The 16,407-nt window shown below is 31.8% G+C and overlaps 2 protein-coding genes and 1 long non-coding RNA gene across 4 annotated transcripts; 1 reads left to right on the top strand and 2 right to left on the bottom strand.

Annotated features, from left to right (window-relative positions):
* On the top strand, positions 1-5,361 carry LOC122583949 (receptor-like cytosolic serine/threonine-protein kinase RBK2). The gene is made up of 8 exons (XM_043756320.1): positions 1-97; positions 1,438-1,842; positions 2,053-2,304; positions 2,895-3,049; positions 3,651-3,730; positions 3,826-3,961; positions 4,460-4,609; positions 4,978-5,361. Exons 2-8 carry the CDS (start codon positions 1,440-1,442, stop codon positions 5,128-5,130), a joined length of 1,329 nt encoding a protein of 442 aa, XP_043612255.1. The 5' UTR covers positions 1-97; positions 1,438-1,439; the 3' UTR covers positions 5,131-5,361.
* A 406-nt stretch (positions 5,362-5,767) lies between these two features.
* LOC122583950 lies at positions 5,768-9,097 on the bottom strand. Its single transcript, XM_043756321.1, has 6 exons — positions 8,697-9,097; positions 8,304-8,369; positions 8,085-8,174; positions 6,566-6,731; positions 6,190-6,276; positions 5,768-6,095 (listed from the first exon to the last, which is right to left on the bottom strand). Exons 1-6 carry the CDS (start codon positions 8,844-8,846, stop codon positions 5,953-5,955), a joined length of 702 nt encoding a protein of 233 aa, XP_043612256.1. The 5' UTR covers positions 8,847-9,097; the 3' UTR covers positions 5,768-5,952.
* A 5,188-nt stretch (positions 9,098-14,285) lies between these two features.
* On the bottom strand, positions 14,286-16,076 carry LOC122583951. 2 transcript variants are annotated; one of them, XR_006321359.1, is made up of 3 exons: positions 15,844-16,076; positions 14,805-14,982; positions 14,286-14,392 (listed from the first exon to the last, which is right to left on the bottom strand). It is a non-coding gene; the product is annotated as an uncharacterized LOC122583951 (long non-coding RNA). The 2 variants fall into 2 exon arrangements; XR_006321358.1 differs by having other exon boundaries at positions 14,824-14,982.
* Between the last annotated feature and the right edge of the window lie 331 nt (positions 16,077-16,407).

Here is a 16,407-nt window from a genome sequence, read left to right as displayed (position 1 = left end):
GTCACAAAATTTCTCTCCTCTGTTTATGGGACATCTTCATTCCTCAGACAATTAAAGAAAACACATACACACAGAATCTTCAGCTTTTGCTTTTATGGTATGTCGGTTGCATCTTTCTTGTTTCTTTATCCCTTCCCAAAATTGCCCTTTACACTACTAGTATTTCTTTATGTTTATATGTATATATGTATGTATGTATGTTATAAGAGGTTTCATGTTCGAATTTTTTAAGTAAACATTTTTAAATGATAACCAAAAATATTCAAAGAGATTATAGGATGTCCTAGTTAAGCCACATATATATGTGAATGAGAATTTGTCTGACCCGATAACCTGAAGAGCAAAACTTGTTATATGGTTATACATAGATATGTGTTTATGTTTATATATTAGTACAGATACCCATATATATATTTAAAAAAAAAAAACAAGTTATACCAGCAGCATGTGCATGTGGTTAGCTTGTCTCCTTTTTCTTTCTTCTTATGTTATAGAATTGTCACTTCAATGGGTTTCCCTTGAATCTTGTGTGTGTGTGTTTTTTGTTTTTTACTCTTATATCTTTTGTTTTACCCCTTTCACTTTTACATTTGATTCCTCATTTCTACTTTGGATAAAGAGTTGTCCCATTTTGGTATATTAGTACATTAATTACAGTATATCCACTTTTATAAAAACAAGTTGTAACTGCTTTATACATATATTATTGTTTTCATTATCTTGAAAATCTAGGATTTTTTTGTTTGCTTTTAAGCTATATATGTTTTAGAATCAAATAAAAGGGTGGCCTATATAATGTCTTAAATTAATACTAGTTGTCTTGGGACAACTTCTTATATATTTCAATTGTCCCTTATTACATCAACACTTGTCCCGTTTCACTACAAACTACTCGTAGCTTGGTACCCGCATAATGTAGATTTTGTTGAATGTCGATGGTTTATGATGGTCGCCCGACTGACAATAGTAACTTAACACATAGATTCAAACTATTTAATCTTGATATGCGAAAGTACTTTATATATATTTATATACTGGAAAAGTGAATATAAGGTTGTGTGTTCATACTTGTTTAATAAGTAAATGTTTGGGCCCTTAATTTTTTTGGAAAAAAAAGTTAATAGGTCAGGTAACAAACAATCTTTACTACCATCACCTTAATATATACATAAACAATACAATGCAATATGTATAGGTGACAGTTTAAAGCAACAAAAACTCTTTTTGTTTTAATGTTTTGTTTAAGGTTCATGGGCTGTCTTGTCATATCTTGATCCAACAAACTGGTATTTCTTATATGGCCATTTGTCCATATATAACATAAAAAATCACAAACAAAAAGTGTTTTAGCAATTTTAGACATGGGTGTGTGCAATTCCATGTCTTTTTATAGTAATGCACATTAAAAGATTAACCAACATTTTTAACTGTCTATAGATATGCAGAAGATGAAGGAAGACACATACTCTCCCACTTGTGTTCTTGAAGATTATCTAAGAAGTTTGGAATGTGAAACAGTTTCTTCAAAAGAAAGCACATCAGGAAGTAGTGATCAAGATCATGATCAAAAAGATTCGAAGAAGCCGCCTTTAAGCAGCAATTCGTCGAAATGGAAAGATGTTGTTCATTTGATTAAAAATAAATCAAAGAAATGTTTGCCCACGTCATTTCATCATTCTATTAGTAGTGGCTTGCAATTATCAAAAAGATTAAGTAGTAGTTTTCGAGAAAAAGTAGCTATAATCCCGCCTTCTCCAATGGCTGGTATGAACTATTTTAAGCCACATTGGAAGAACTTTACTTTCTCTCAGTTGCAATCTGCCACCAATAACTTCTCAAATGGTAAAATTTATGTTTCTTGATTTATTTGTATCTTACAAGATTAGCTTCTTTTTACCTTTTGTTTTTTGGACTAGTTTCCAGTGATTGTCAAAGTGAAAAAATTTATTGATGTCATAATGTCATGTACTCATGTGGTGCCTGTTATTGTTAAGTGTAAAAAATTTGTGTTAAATTTTGTTTTATTGATATGTTTAAAGTTTTTTATTTCAGAAAATATGATTGGGAAGGGAGGTTATGCTGAGGTATACAAAGGGGTTTTGAAAGATGGGCAACTTGTGGCTGTTAAACAACTAACGCGAGGCCCTATCGATGAAAGAACCGCAAGTTATTTATCCGAGCTTGGGGTTATGGCCCATGTTAACCATCCAAATACAGCCAAGTTAATTGGTTATGGTGTTGAAGGAGGATTACATCTTGTTCTTGAGCTATCTCCTAATGGTAGTTTGGCTTCATGGCTTCATGGTTAGTTATTTCCTTTGATCTTATTCAGAAATATAGATATACCTTTCTAAACTCTATAGATTAAAAATCATTAGTTAGCTTATGAGTCTGATATATTGTGGTTATTTCGACGCATTTATTAATGAATTGGTCAAAATTTAGGCGATGTTTTATCTTTAACGGATATATAGGTTTAGATAGAGGGTATAGCTGATAAAGAAACGAGTTGAATGGGTTGAACTAGTCAAACAGGTTGAAAGTCACCCGAAACTTGTATTGAAATGACTAAAAGTTAAAACCTTCTAAATCGTTGTACCACATGGCTTAAATTTAAGTTATTGTAGTGTAATAATATAGTTTTGTAATCATATATAGTATATTACTAACTTATAAAACTAAAAAACTAATAAATATTTGAGGGTCACCCAGTACGGGCCCATTTGCCATCATCATAGAGTAACCGAGTTCATATTTGAAATTTAAAAGTAAATGGAGAGAGTGACCCACCCATTAGGCTTTCCCTTGCACCTTTTATGATTTTATAGTTTTCTTGGAGTTAAAGGGTTAAAAAAATAATTGATTTTTACTTGAGATTTACATTTTTGTGACAGCTTTGGAGGAGAAACTAGATTGGGATATTAGGTATAAGGTTGCTTTAGGAATAGCTGAAGGTTTGCTTTATCTTCATGAAGGATGTCAAAGGAGAATCATTCATAGAGACATTAAGGCTGCAAATATATTACTTACAAAGGACTTTGAACCTCAAGTAAGCCTTAATTTTTGAATTTATTGATCAAATAGTTTATTAAAGCTAAGCATACATATTTCGTTTATAATGTGATAATATAAGTTTCTTAATATAATCATAAACGATAATTATAATCGCTTTTCACTAAACCACTGGTAGCTAATCGTTGCGACTGCATTTCAAATGTATGACCAAAAAAGTGCTATGGGTTTAACTTAATTCATCAAATAGTTATTCAAAACCAAGTTATATAACTTGTATGGAAACACACTGGACACGTTCTAGCAAACGATACGAATGTATGCCATAAAGAGAAATTTTATATATTTTATGAACTGTGTAGCCATAGAGAGGATTGATCCACATTAAAAACAGGGGAAAAAGGCATAAGGGATCTATAGAATCAAGAAAACTTTGAGCACAGAACCATGGATTATATGCACAACAGTGTCTCAAAGCAGCTTAGCCGTTAGTTTTATACATGAAATCCTTTATTTAATCTATTTGTTCGCAAATTTAGTTTCTAAAAATAGGAAAGTTTTCTTCAAAAGTAGAAAAGTATGCAACTTTAAAGTATGTTTGGAAGCTTTGGACACAAAGGTAACAATTTTCGATTCAGATTTGTGATTTTGGGCTAGCAAAATGGCTGCCGGAGCACTGGACTCACCATACAGTTTCAAGATTTGAAGGCACATTCGGGTTAGTATGCTCTATATTATATTCTTTTTAGTTTGTCTAGTTATATGATACTAGTTCTGTAGCTAACGAAGTCATATATTTACCCTTGTTTGTAGATATCTTGCTCCAGAGTACTTGATGCATGGGATAGTTGATGAAAAAACGGATGTTTTTGCGTGTGGTGTACTTTTGTTGGAACTTATTAGTGGTCGTAGAGCTCTAGACTACTCGCAGCAGAGTCTTGTTTTATGGGTATGACGTGCATTCCTTATTGGTGGCAAATTCGACCAATTTACTTATGGTTTCTATTATGTTCTAACTCTTAAAGGTCAAACGAAAAAAATAATAAAATAGCCGAAACATCATTAGTAAAATACATAAACCATCAAAGTGATTATTCAAATTATGTTAGAATTTTGTTGAAAATACATACCTTTTGTAATCTAACCACTCGCTTAATGGCGCAGTGGCCACCCGCCTCCTTACAAAAATTCCTTGGGGGTGAAAGACTCAGGTTCGAAACTCAAACCAAGGAATTTGGAGTCTCATCACCAGGCAACATTGCTGGGGTTGCTAGCTTGAGAGAAATATTCTCTATGGGACTAAGTGGTTCCCAGGCAAATACCAATTATCTGATACACCAAGTGCTCTAAGTTACTGGCTCAACTCTACTTGACCCAGTTACCTGATACATATGATGTTGCATTATCATATATCGATGTTAAACTAATGTTTCATTTACTTCAACAGGCAAAGCCATTGCTCAGGAAGAATAATGTTCGAGAGCTTATTGATCCTGCTATTGCTGACAATTGTGACACACGTCAATTGCATCTAATGGTTTTGGCTGCATCATTATGCATACAACAGTCATCTATTCGACGCCCTGATATGAACCAGGTACATAGTCGTTTGAAGGTTGAACAATAGTCGTTTTGAACAATAGTCGTTTTGAACTATTTTCTGTTCAACCTTCAAATTTCATCCATCTGAAATAACTTGAAATCACTTCGACTATTCATGGTTCATCTGTGAACCTATCATCGATAGCCAGTAAATTTGGCTGATAATAATTAACCACGGCTTCATTGACTTGGTGCAGCCAGTGTTCCTACCATCATTAATCATGGTTATACATGAGAAACTTTAACTGCAGCTTGCATAGTCACAACTCACAAGTCACATACAAGATGTATGAAAATAGATGGTGCTTAAAGATTGGTTTCTTGAAGCACAACATAATTACGATATATTAATGTTATATGCAGGTTCTACAGCTCCTAAAAGGTGAGCCCGCTGGATGGGAGTTTGCAATGAACAACTGTAAGCGCAGGTCAACAATAAAAAAACGTTATGAAGATCTTTTTCGTGCAGAATTTTATAGTATGATAAGTTCCCACAAGTCGAGTCTAATGGACTGATCAGGCTTTCTGTCACAAGTAAGTTGTAACCATACTCAATTTCCCGTCAACAATTGTGAAGTTTTGTAGTAGATATTTTCTCTGTGCATACGTATCCGAGCTTCTTTGTTTTAATTCTGTACAAATATCTTTATGTATATCGTACTCTCACCTCATTGAGGGTCTTGTAGAACTTGTTTTGAAGAAAAATGGTTAAGAAGTAAAAGAAAAGGTCCTATGAACATTTCATTAGGCTTATATTAGTATATGTAGTGTTTGCTTGCATAGCGTGTTGTAATTATTGTAGCTTCTTTTATTGGAGAAATAATGAAATGGTGTCCATCCTGAAGTCGTTATGGAAGATATTAAAACCAACAGAATAAGATAATAAGAACCACAGTTTTGGCTGCAGCTTTGAGATTTCCCAAGTAATAGGCCTTGTGCTGCAATGAGTTTCTTAAATGGAAAACCAGGTCTAGCCCTGAAGAATGCAAACAGAAGTGGCGTTTTAAGCATTAAACACAACTACTTGCTTATGATCTAGATGCCTTTCTGTTTATCCTGTATCACAAGGAATAGATGGATCTCAAGTATTTCCAATTTGCCTAAACCCGGGATTATAAGCTAATAATAATAAAAAAAAGAGGTTACAATACAATAACGAGGATGAAATGGGTTGAATTTATTTGATAGATACCAAATTTATGGGGAAACACGTAAGTATAATAGCGTTCTTATTCGATTCAAATACATAATTGAATGTTAATCAAGAGCATTAAGTACAATCCACCAGGATTTTATGAATTGGTGGTGGTGGTGGAAGAACAGCAGGCGAATGTGTCTCTAGTAGGTCCACTCCTTCGGGAGAAATATTTCTGGTGAAGAACTTCGGTTTTGAGTGATGACGCAGATTTGGCTTGGTACATCTCTGCTCTTCTTATTTCTTATCTGATTGCATTCTGATTCCTTTACATTATTGTTTTGTTCTGTATAAATGGACAATGAAATGACTTGAACTTGAGTTTGACGGATGAAACATATGTTTGAATATGAAGAATCAGATAGAACAAGTATGTGTACCTCGTGGTTTAATTTGCAGGCCTAATCCATGTACGTTGAGGTTCAAAGCTTGTACTACTCGAGACGGAAGGAGAACGGGAGCAAAAGCTGCAAATAACCCGACCCACTATTGAGTGACAGATATAGTTTGACACAAGATAATAGCTTCAGGTATTAATATATTTCTGACCATGGTGTTCCTTTTTTTAACTTAACAAGAAACTATTGAACCTGTTTTCAGAATATGCGCTTGCATACCCTATGGACCATGTAAGTACATTGCGCTATGAATATGTCTTTTAAACGTTGTGGTATTAAAGGTTATGGGTCTAAACGTTATGACCACACTAGACATTCGTGCTAAAGAATCAATAGTGAACCAAGACAGTGAATCTACCTGGTTTTCTAGGTTTTTCGACCTCTGTCCCTGCTGTACGAGGAAGGAAAACGCCTGTACCACATGTTCTTTGGCGAGAATCTAGAAATACGGCTTGCATACCAGGCCCTCCAGCTGCCCAATTTTTACCTGGTTTTTGATCCGGCTTTGAGTAACTCTTCCAATTCTAAAAACAAAAATTAGAAAGTTAAACAAAATCCAAATTCCGATTTCTTTTCCATAGTCAAACAGACAAGTAATGCCTAAAAATTTGTTTCGGTACGACATGACAATCGATTGTTAAAACGAATATATCAGTTAGACCACATTGTCAACATCATCTATCTAAAAATTGTCAAGATTCCTTAAAACTATTTGTTCAAAGTATGTCAACTTGTGTGTTGGTAACCTCATTGGAGAGATTCAGAATCTTTCAACTTCCATATAATTATGTCATAACCTCATTGGATAGATTCAGAATCTTCTAAGTCTAACGTCACTACCTCATTTTGAGATTCAGAATCTTAATATTTATTATGATGTGCCATTAATCGTTTGCTTGATTTGTGTGCAACATTTGTTTATGTTTCAGAGAATAATATATGCAAATAGTGTGTCTAGAATTAGATTATTTAAACACTACAAACAATTATATGAGACAGATTAACAGTATATAAAGCAATATAAAACACCACAAATGGCTGGCATTACCGGCTAAACACTGCAATACAATAGCAATTTTCTAATTGCGATTTAATAAAACTCTAAAATCAGAACATTTATATTTAAATAAAATGGTCTAGTATAATTGCCAAAAAGAAAAAAAACTTTTTATATCATGTTCTGTTATTGTATGTAACTATGTATTGACTTTCAAACTTGCTATTTATATGGGTTTTTTTGTAGGCATATTTATTTAAGTAGTCACAGTTTTACATATTAAGTTTGAATGTTGGATACACACAATATGAGATATAGGAATTATTCACCGAAAATCATTACGAGTATAATTAAAATTAAGATGGCATATGGTGAAAATCATTATGCAAGTTAATTAGGCGATCCATGACCTACAATTATATAATTGTACTAATCACATACACTAATTGGTTCTAAAACGTGAAACACTTAATTAGGCTTGATGCATATTGGTTCTAAAACGTGGAAGCAGCCTCTCTACCTTTGGTAGGGGTAAGGCTGTCTACATATCAACCTCTCCCATACGCCGTCGAAGACAGTATTGGGACCCAAAACTCGTGAAAGACGGCATTGGGAGTTACTTTTGCATAACTCACAAGAGTTTTAAGTTGACTATTTTGAAAGTTGACAGCATGACTAGCTAGCTAATAATCTGCTATGTATTACACTATAGTCCTCTCATAAATGTACGTAAATACTAAAAGTATGCCTAATCAACCTATTAGAATCTTATAAAATATAAAAAAAAATTCATAATATGAAGAAGCAGGATTCTATATATTTTCTTCTCTATGCTTTGTGTGTGTGTATGATATAGATCGGGTGTGAAAATAGTACTTACCGGTGGTGAAGGAAGCAAAGGAGGTTGTGCAACAGCCGACGATTTCCTACCATAAGGCGGTTGATGTCTATGTTTGTTATAACTCCGTTGCTGTTGTCACGTCACCAGAATAATCACATTTATATAACTATATAAGCGCGGATCATTCAATGTTTAAAATAGCTAGTACTAAGTTTCGTGAAAATGTGAATTAATAAAATGACAACAACATATATACACCTTTGAATAGAAATGATGATCCTCTTCTCCACATGTTTCGATACCATCATTGAGAACGCTCCGTCGCTGTAATCATAACATTTGTTACCATTATTGAGCACAAATCATACAAATGACAATTAATTAATTTTTACATAAGCTAATATAATTAATTGAAGGCTATCTATGAGGTTCTATGTCAAATCACATATAATGAGACATTATTAAAGCCTCAAGATATAGTCTAGTTATTTATTCATTTTCGTTTAGATATTGGCCATCTACAAGTACTTGATTTCGACACTCATTCAAAAACAACTATAGAAATATACGCATATATGATCATTCAAATACGTACAAAATTGAAAAAACAAATTTAAAAAAAAAAAAACTAGCATCTCATTGTTTACATACCTTTGAAAACAAATGATGATCGTCTTCTCGAGAATCTAGACAAGTCTTACTAACATCTTCGTCGAGAACATAAGTAGGAAGCCAAGTCAATATGTCGTCTTGGCTTCCTACTCCATGAATATCGACAATTTCATCAAGCTTTTGGGCCATAATAACTAATCTACAAGTTTTGTGTAAGTGTATAGTGGATTTGGAAGTTATTGGAAAATGGTAATGGAAGTTTTTTTTGAGAAAAGGAAGAGTTAGAGGGGATGTGGATTTCCAACTCTAAACCTGCAATGTAACTACTTAATTATATACTTTTGCCACCCTCACCTTTTATATATGATGAGGAGAGAGTTGTTTATATATATGTCATGGACACTGTTCCTGTATTTTCTCCGTAAATTATTAATTTTTGCCTTTCGGTTTTCTTATTTGAATTTGAACGTGTGTTATTTACTTATATTTTTATGTTATACGACTTTCCATAATTGCCCTTTCTCTTAATTAGTAGTATTAAATTCACTAGAATCCCAAAGGGTCAAAGTAACCACTATAAGTTGGTAATCAACTACGTACGAGTAATACTTTCCCTCCTACATTTGCGAGGTCGATCTTTCTCGATCCTTTATTCATCATTTCAAACTTTTTTTTCTCTTTTTAATGTTGTATGTATGTGAATATCGAGATTCGCAAGATGAGAAATTGTTTGAATGATTTGAGTGATATAACGTACGTGAAATATATAATATATTGCACATGTAATTTTAAATTTATGATCATGTATATTGATCGATCAATATATATTCTTTTTCAAGCGGATCATTCATTATATATATTTACGTAATACATATACATAATGATACATTCAACAAATACATACGCTAAGATAAGGATTGGTTAGTTAAGGGTTCCTGTTATTTCAATTTATTTTACAAATATTTCGTTAGCATAATATTTAGGGAAAATGCTAAATACAGCCCGTATTTAACGTGCATAAAAAGCTTGTATTTTTCATATTAAAAGTTTACCTTCTAAATTTTATGGTAATATACAGATAATTTATACATCTTAAAAGGTTGTATTTAGCAGATCCCTAATACTTAAACAACATAAATAATCAATATAGCTTTTTGGTCATTCTTTGACATTGTCTCTTTTAAAAGTAGAGTCTTTCTTGTTTGATAAACCCATATATTTTTTTTAACATAATACTTAAACAACATAAATAATCAATAAAGCTTTTGCATGGTCATTCTTTAACATTGTCTCTTTTAAAAGTGGAGTCTTTCTTGTTAAACCATATATTTTTTTTTACGAACACTACAAACAATATTACATTTATTCACACTTTTAGGTGAGTGTGAACAAATTAAAAATTTTGTCACGCTTTTTAGTGTGTAGAAATATATTGAAATAAAAGTGTGTGGAAATTTCTCCACACTAAAAAGTGTGTAGAAATAAAAGTTCACACTTTTTAGTGTGAACTTTCATAATTATTTTGTCACACTCCATTTGTCCACGGTAACTTTTTAGTTACCTTTTGGTCGATATGATGTATAGTATCGTATTTCCCATTATAGCTCAATGGTTGAGCACCATCTTTTCATGTTGCAGGTTTCGAGTTCGAAATATGAGAAAGACATTTAAAGGAATTTCACAATAAAATCTTCCACTAAATCAAGTTTGATTCCTGTAGAGGGGGCAATGTTTTATACTAATTAAATATCGTGCCTTGAGACGGTTTAGTTGAGAGTTCCTCCTGTTACGAGCAAATGATCCCCACATTTTAAAAAAAAAATGTATAGTATCACTTTATTATGGTAGAGATTGTTAGAAATAAAATCAAGTGCCTTTAATTTGGCCGTTCAAGAAAAATAGGCATTAATTTGGTCGATGATTTTATATATGTTAACATTGCTGTACTGTTTGAATTTAAAATTTAAATTTATACGTAATTATTAATCTAATGCATTATATTATGGTAGAGATTGTTAATTTCTTATATATATATATACTTTACTGAATAAATTTCGTAACCAATGAAAGTATACTAAGAGTAATGTTTCAAAAGAAAAAAGTAAAACTTTTATAAACGTAGAAAGCAGGTAATTGACTAAATTTCAAAATTATTTATAATCTATAATCTATAACGAGAGGGGTATCCGCGCAATGCAGCGACGACGGGTGATGGTGACATTAACGGTGTGGTTATTAATGTAAAAATAGTTGACGTAAAATGATAACATAGTTAATGAAAATGGACACTTGTGAAATATGAGATATGTGTCAAGATGTTTAGTTTTATGTAATGGCATTTTATGGTTTAGGATACAAGTGTTAAAAGGTTATGGGTAAAAAAGGTAATTCAAAAACTGAATTGTTTAATGAAAAAAAATGGTCTTTTTCTTTATTAGATATGAGTAATATAGATATGGGGAAATGTTAGGTAAAGCATACAGTACCTACCTTAGGTAAAGCAAGGGGGGATTATGTAAAATTCATGGGGAGTTTATGTAAAATTCAGAGGGAGTTATATATGTTTATTAAATTCAAAGGTTTAATATGTAACTTTTTTTAATGTGGCAGTACCTAAGTTTAGGTAAAGTCTGCAGTACGGATCATTTTCCCATAGATATAGATAAATACCTAATAAAGTAAAACCTTTTTTTTCTTATTTAACTTTAAACCTTTGATATTACTAAAATACCCTTACATAAAAACACCAAATTCATCCTAATATAGGCTTCGCAAATGAAATGTTTTGTTCAATCTGACATTTAAAAAATTAAAAAAATGAAAAAAATTCTATCACTCATATTCTGTTTTTTTGTTCCCTTCAACACTAAAACACTTGAAGGGGGGTAATATGGTATTTTTGAGAAAGGAAGAACCATAAAGAGTGAGTGAGGACGTGGAGATATGGATAGGTTGGGTTTGGGTTGGGTGAACCTCTTCCACCCTTTTTAAGAATAAAAAGTGCTAATTACACAGTTAAAATTTTCACTTATGGTTGTTTGCTTTTCTGCTCTTGTTTCATTTGTACCCTTTCCATTATTGTAGCTAACACATAGACTATGTTGATATGTTCTATTAGTTGTAAAGGCAAAAGATATGCGTTTTCTAATACATATAGTTCCAAAAAGGCAAAACCATGATAGATCATAGAATAAACTAATTAAAACATTATATCTAGTGAAGTAACTCACCTATTATATGTACATTGTATTTTAGACCATGAATTTGGAATAGATGTATGATAGACAATCAAACGCATAAGAGGAAACATATTCTTGTAGTTAGAATTGAGATTCTAATTAATTCAATGCTCCGTTTTGATCTTAACAAGTAAGTTAATTTCTTATAGGACCGAGGATTGTTATTGCATTATGTTGTTTGTGAGCTAACTACACAAAAGTTAGATAAAATAAACATGCATCTGTGCAATGCGGCCGTGTAACGGCGCCGGCGGATGGTGCTAGCCATGGGGATGGCGGTGACGGAGAAGGGTGGTAGCGGCGGTGGCGATGTGATTAGTAATGTAAACATAATTGATGTATAAATGTAGTGTATTTGTTTTAATGGTTGAAAGATGTATATAAATTTATTAAAGTTATTATAGGTATATTAGTTAATGAATATAAGAGATGGATCGTTTGGGTTTATTAGAGTTTTTTTATTTGAAAATTTTGGAGGGTGTAAATGATTTATAAAGTAGAATATAGACATAGATAATCATAATTCTAAAATGCAGTGAATGACAATAAATTTAACTAAAATGTTTAATCAACCTAAAAAAACAACCTAATGATTAGCCTAAGAATATGATTATGACGCTTGGCATAATTAAAGGAAAAGATTATGAGAGATAATGAGTAGAGTACACTTGTAATGTGATAAAGGTTTTAGGTTGATTATTAGTTTAATATATCATTATTTTAAATTTAACTCTTCTAGTAATTTTGGATGAAAATGTTACAGTATAAAGTTATAACTCTTCTAGTAATTGTTATAACTCTTCTAGTAATTTTGGATGATAATGAGTAGATTATTAGTTTAATATATCATTATTATAAAGTTATAATGAGTAGATTACACTTGATAATATTTTTAAAGTTAAATTAAACTTGGTCACACTCACACCCAATCTACCTTTTGTAAAAGATTGAACCACAAAAAAAGGAAAGGAAAGGCTAACCAACTATGTAATGTGATGTTTATGTTGGTAAACAAATAAAAGTGAAATAAACTAATGTATGAACCTGATGAAATACATGGTTAGGAGTTAGGACCCTCTTAAGAGCCAACAAGTGTCCCTTGAACCAATCTTTCACAGCTACCCACAACAACACCCACCCAACAACAAATTCAGATGGTTTGGTTTAAGAAAGTGGAGCCCAATCCTATAACTTATGACATAGAATTAGAAAGGTAGGCTTCCCGTTTCCACCTTCCTATTCAAATGGCTTACTAAGTAAAGCTAATCCACCCACTTAACTAAATCATATCACCCATGATAAGATACAATATAAAAATATATACATTATTTATTGGTAGAAACTTGGGACACTTAACCTCAATAGGCAATAATCAAAGGATTAAAATCATATAAAATTTCTATGCATCACAGTACATAACTCACAATTGGACTATGATACATACATATTTGTGTGACACCAATAAAAACGTGTAAAGATCACTTTCCAAAATCAAAAGTACATCCCTTCCAACCGTCAAAAATTCACTTTATACGTTGACCATCCAATCAATATATTGCACCATAACATTTTTTTTTAAAGTTAATTTCGGTTAAAACGTGATGGAGGCAATTTATACAATGATTTGCTGGACCTCCAAACTCCTCTACAATAAAAATACCTTGAGATGAGAAATCCAAGACTCGAACCCGACACCTTGGAAAAAACTCGCCTCCGAGACCCAAATAGTGGACTTAGAAGATACCTCTGGTCAACCCACCTAAATGGAATTGTTTATATTGCAGCATAACTAATGTCCTAAGAGCACTGATTAGCAAATCCTTTATTTTATTATATACACACTATTGAAAAATCTAAAAAATACAATTGTATATGAATAATTCTTATTATATTTAGATATAAATTTTATCACAATAGGAGATCGAAAATATAACAGATCTTTTTTATATTCTATACAAATCATCATTTATGTCGGAATTAATCCATTATTATACAAAATACACATAATAATGTATAAAAGTTTGTCGTTAAAAAATGATAGTTAAGTTATACTAGACCTGTGAGAAAACAGGTCGGTTTGTAGACATATGACACTTATATCTTACATTTATTCTTTTTATCTCTATGAGGTTAAAACGTTAAAATAAAATATAAAAACGTTGATTATATGTTATGTTATCCCGAGATCAACAGTCGTATGTTAGTACAATATTAGAGGATGAGATTGAATGGTAAATTAATAAGCTAAACTAAAAAATATTGTTTTAAAAGTTGAAAAAGTAAAACGTATTCATAATGACCCAAATAAGCAAATATGTATCCAAAGGAAAGATGGCTGAACACATGAAAAAGATAAAAACGTATTCGTAATGACGATGACCCAGATATGTAACCAAAGGGAAGATGACTAATTAAACACATGAAAAAAAGCGTACAATAGGTTTAGTAAGATACAAAATTACAAGTGTTACAATATCATGTGATCATGCGGCACACCTGTGTTTTGGATGAGAATTTTTTCAAGTTAGGGTAACTTGAGAGGTAAAGATACAAAATTATAAGCCTTTTGATTAAAATTAATTCAATTATTGATTTTAAATCTTAACATTTGATTTTAATCTAAGAGTTCAGATTATTCTAACTTACCCAATGTTTTTACTATAAAACTAAGCATCACACCACAAGAATGCAAACCAAAACCATTTGCAGCATTGTCGGACTGCCGGCTTAAGATTTTTTTTACTTTAAGCAAAATCTATTTTAAGGCTTAGTTAATAGACATACAATTAAAGTGAATAAACAAAATTTTTAGAAAGATGCTGATTGCCTCTGCGGGTGTGCTGCCTTATATGCTATTGTGTTATTTTGTTGATAAAAAAAAAAAAACAAAAAACAAAAAGAGACATACTAGATCAAATGTTGTGTACCTGATGCTTTCACACAACTACTTAATTTTCTTGTTAGGCATTGGGTTTTCTCTAGCATATATCTGGTTTCCTCTAGAATAGTAGTGAGAATTCCACTGTTAGTCGTGCCCTCAGATTGACTGTGTTGATGACGTGGTCGATCACTGAAGAGGCATGCCGCTGAGTCCAATCACCACTGTTGTTAAAAAAATAATACTAACGCAAATATCATAAACATTTAGCCCACGATATAAAATTTGGTGGCCCAAAGTAATAGCTTGACTCTTAATTACTATTGGGCCGGTCATGATTTCCAGTTGGCTACTACAATCGAGTCATTGAGATACAAAAAGGATCTTGTGGCTATATAGCAAAGCAGCAATTTACATCAAATGACCCATCCATTGATTTAAGGCAGTCCCAAAAGTAGTAAACATGTAGAGAGCAAAAGTCTTGGTCCTCTTGGACAATAAAACCTTTCTCTTAAATAAAAGAAACTACACCAAAGACAACAGCCACCGACACCCGAACGACCTTTCACTAATGTTTGTGAATGCAAACAATGAAGACCGATTTGCTGAACCTTAATTTTTTGCATCTACAACCTTGACCTAGTGTGACCAGAGATCTGTGCATGGTTAAAAACTATTAATATTGAATGACATATACATACAGTTTCTAGAGTTAAACAATACTTGATACTTGCAGGAAATGGGGACTCCTATTTAACGAAAACTTCTTCAGTTAAAAGCCCTAATGCAATTTAGAAAATCAATTAAATTTTGACGAAATGACAATTGGGAGTGTAGTATTATAAACACAAAACTTTTAATCTCAACTTCAAATCACTTGATCTCCAAGGGAAGTCCACAATTGACCTTTGCAGTGTCAAAGAATTTTCGAATTCTTATTCAGCATTAAAATTAATAACTTAATTGAACACCATGAATAACCAATCAAATGATTTGTTATCTATCTAAAACATGGCATATAAATCAAGATTCGAGTATAACATAACATTTATTAAAACATCATACTTACCAATAAATTCTACAAGTTTGATAGCTTTATTACCACTCATCCACTTTGAACGAATATCATCTATGGAAGTTTGGTAGCTTTATTACCACTCATTCACTTTCTATATTGTCTCATCTTAAAAAGCGACACGGAGCATGTCTAATGACCCAAAGATGCTACAAAAATATTTGAAAGGTTTCTGAGAACAACATGTAACAAATATGTTCAAAAAAAATATAATCTATTAGTCCATAATAGACATTTGGTAAAGTTGTTCTCTTTGAATTTTAGCTTGAAATTATGAGATATATTTGCCCAAAGATATTAAAGAAATATAAAACTTGAATACATTAGTAATGCAAAAGATCTTTATGACAATTTTATGTTGAAAGTGTGAGGTGAAAAATCTTGAATAAATAAAATCAAAAAATTCTAGTGATGAATAATTACTCACAAAGAATTTATATGATGAGTAAAATATTTTGTGGGTATATCTATTTATCAAGTATACTAAATAATTTGTATATATGATCATTTAGTATTGATAAAGATCACTTGGTATTGAGAAAAATGATATTGATAAAG

This window comes from Erigeron canadensis, chromosome 9 (genome assembly GCF_010389155.1).
Source record: "Erigeron canadensis isolate Cc75 chromosome 9, C_canadensis_v1, whole genome shotgun sequence".
Lineage (NCBI taxonomy): Eukaryota > Viridiplantae > Streptophyta > Magnoliopsida > Asterales > Asteraceae > Erigeron > Erigeron canadensis.
The sequence above is the reverse complement of the archived record's forward strand: the minus strand, read 5'-3'. Positions and strand labels throughout refer to the sequence as shown.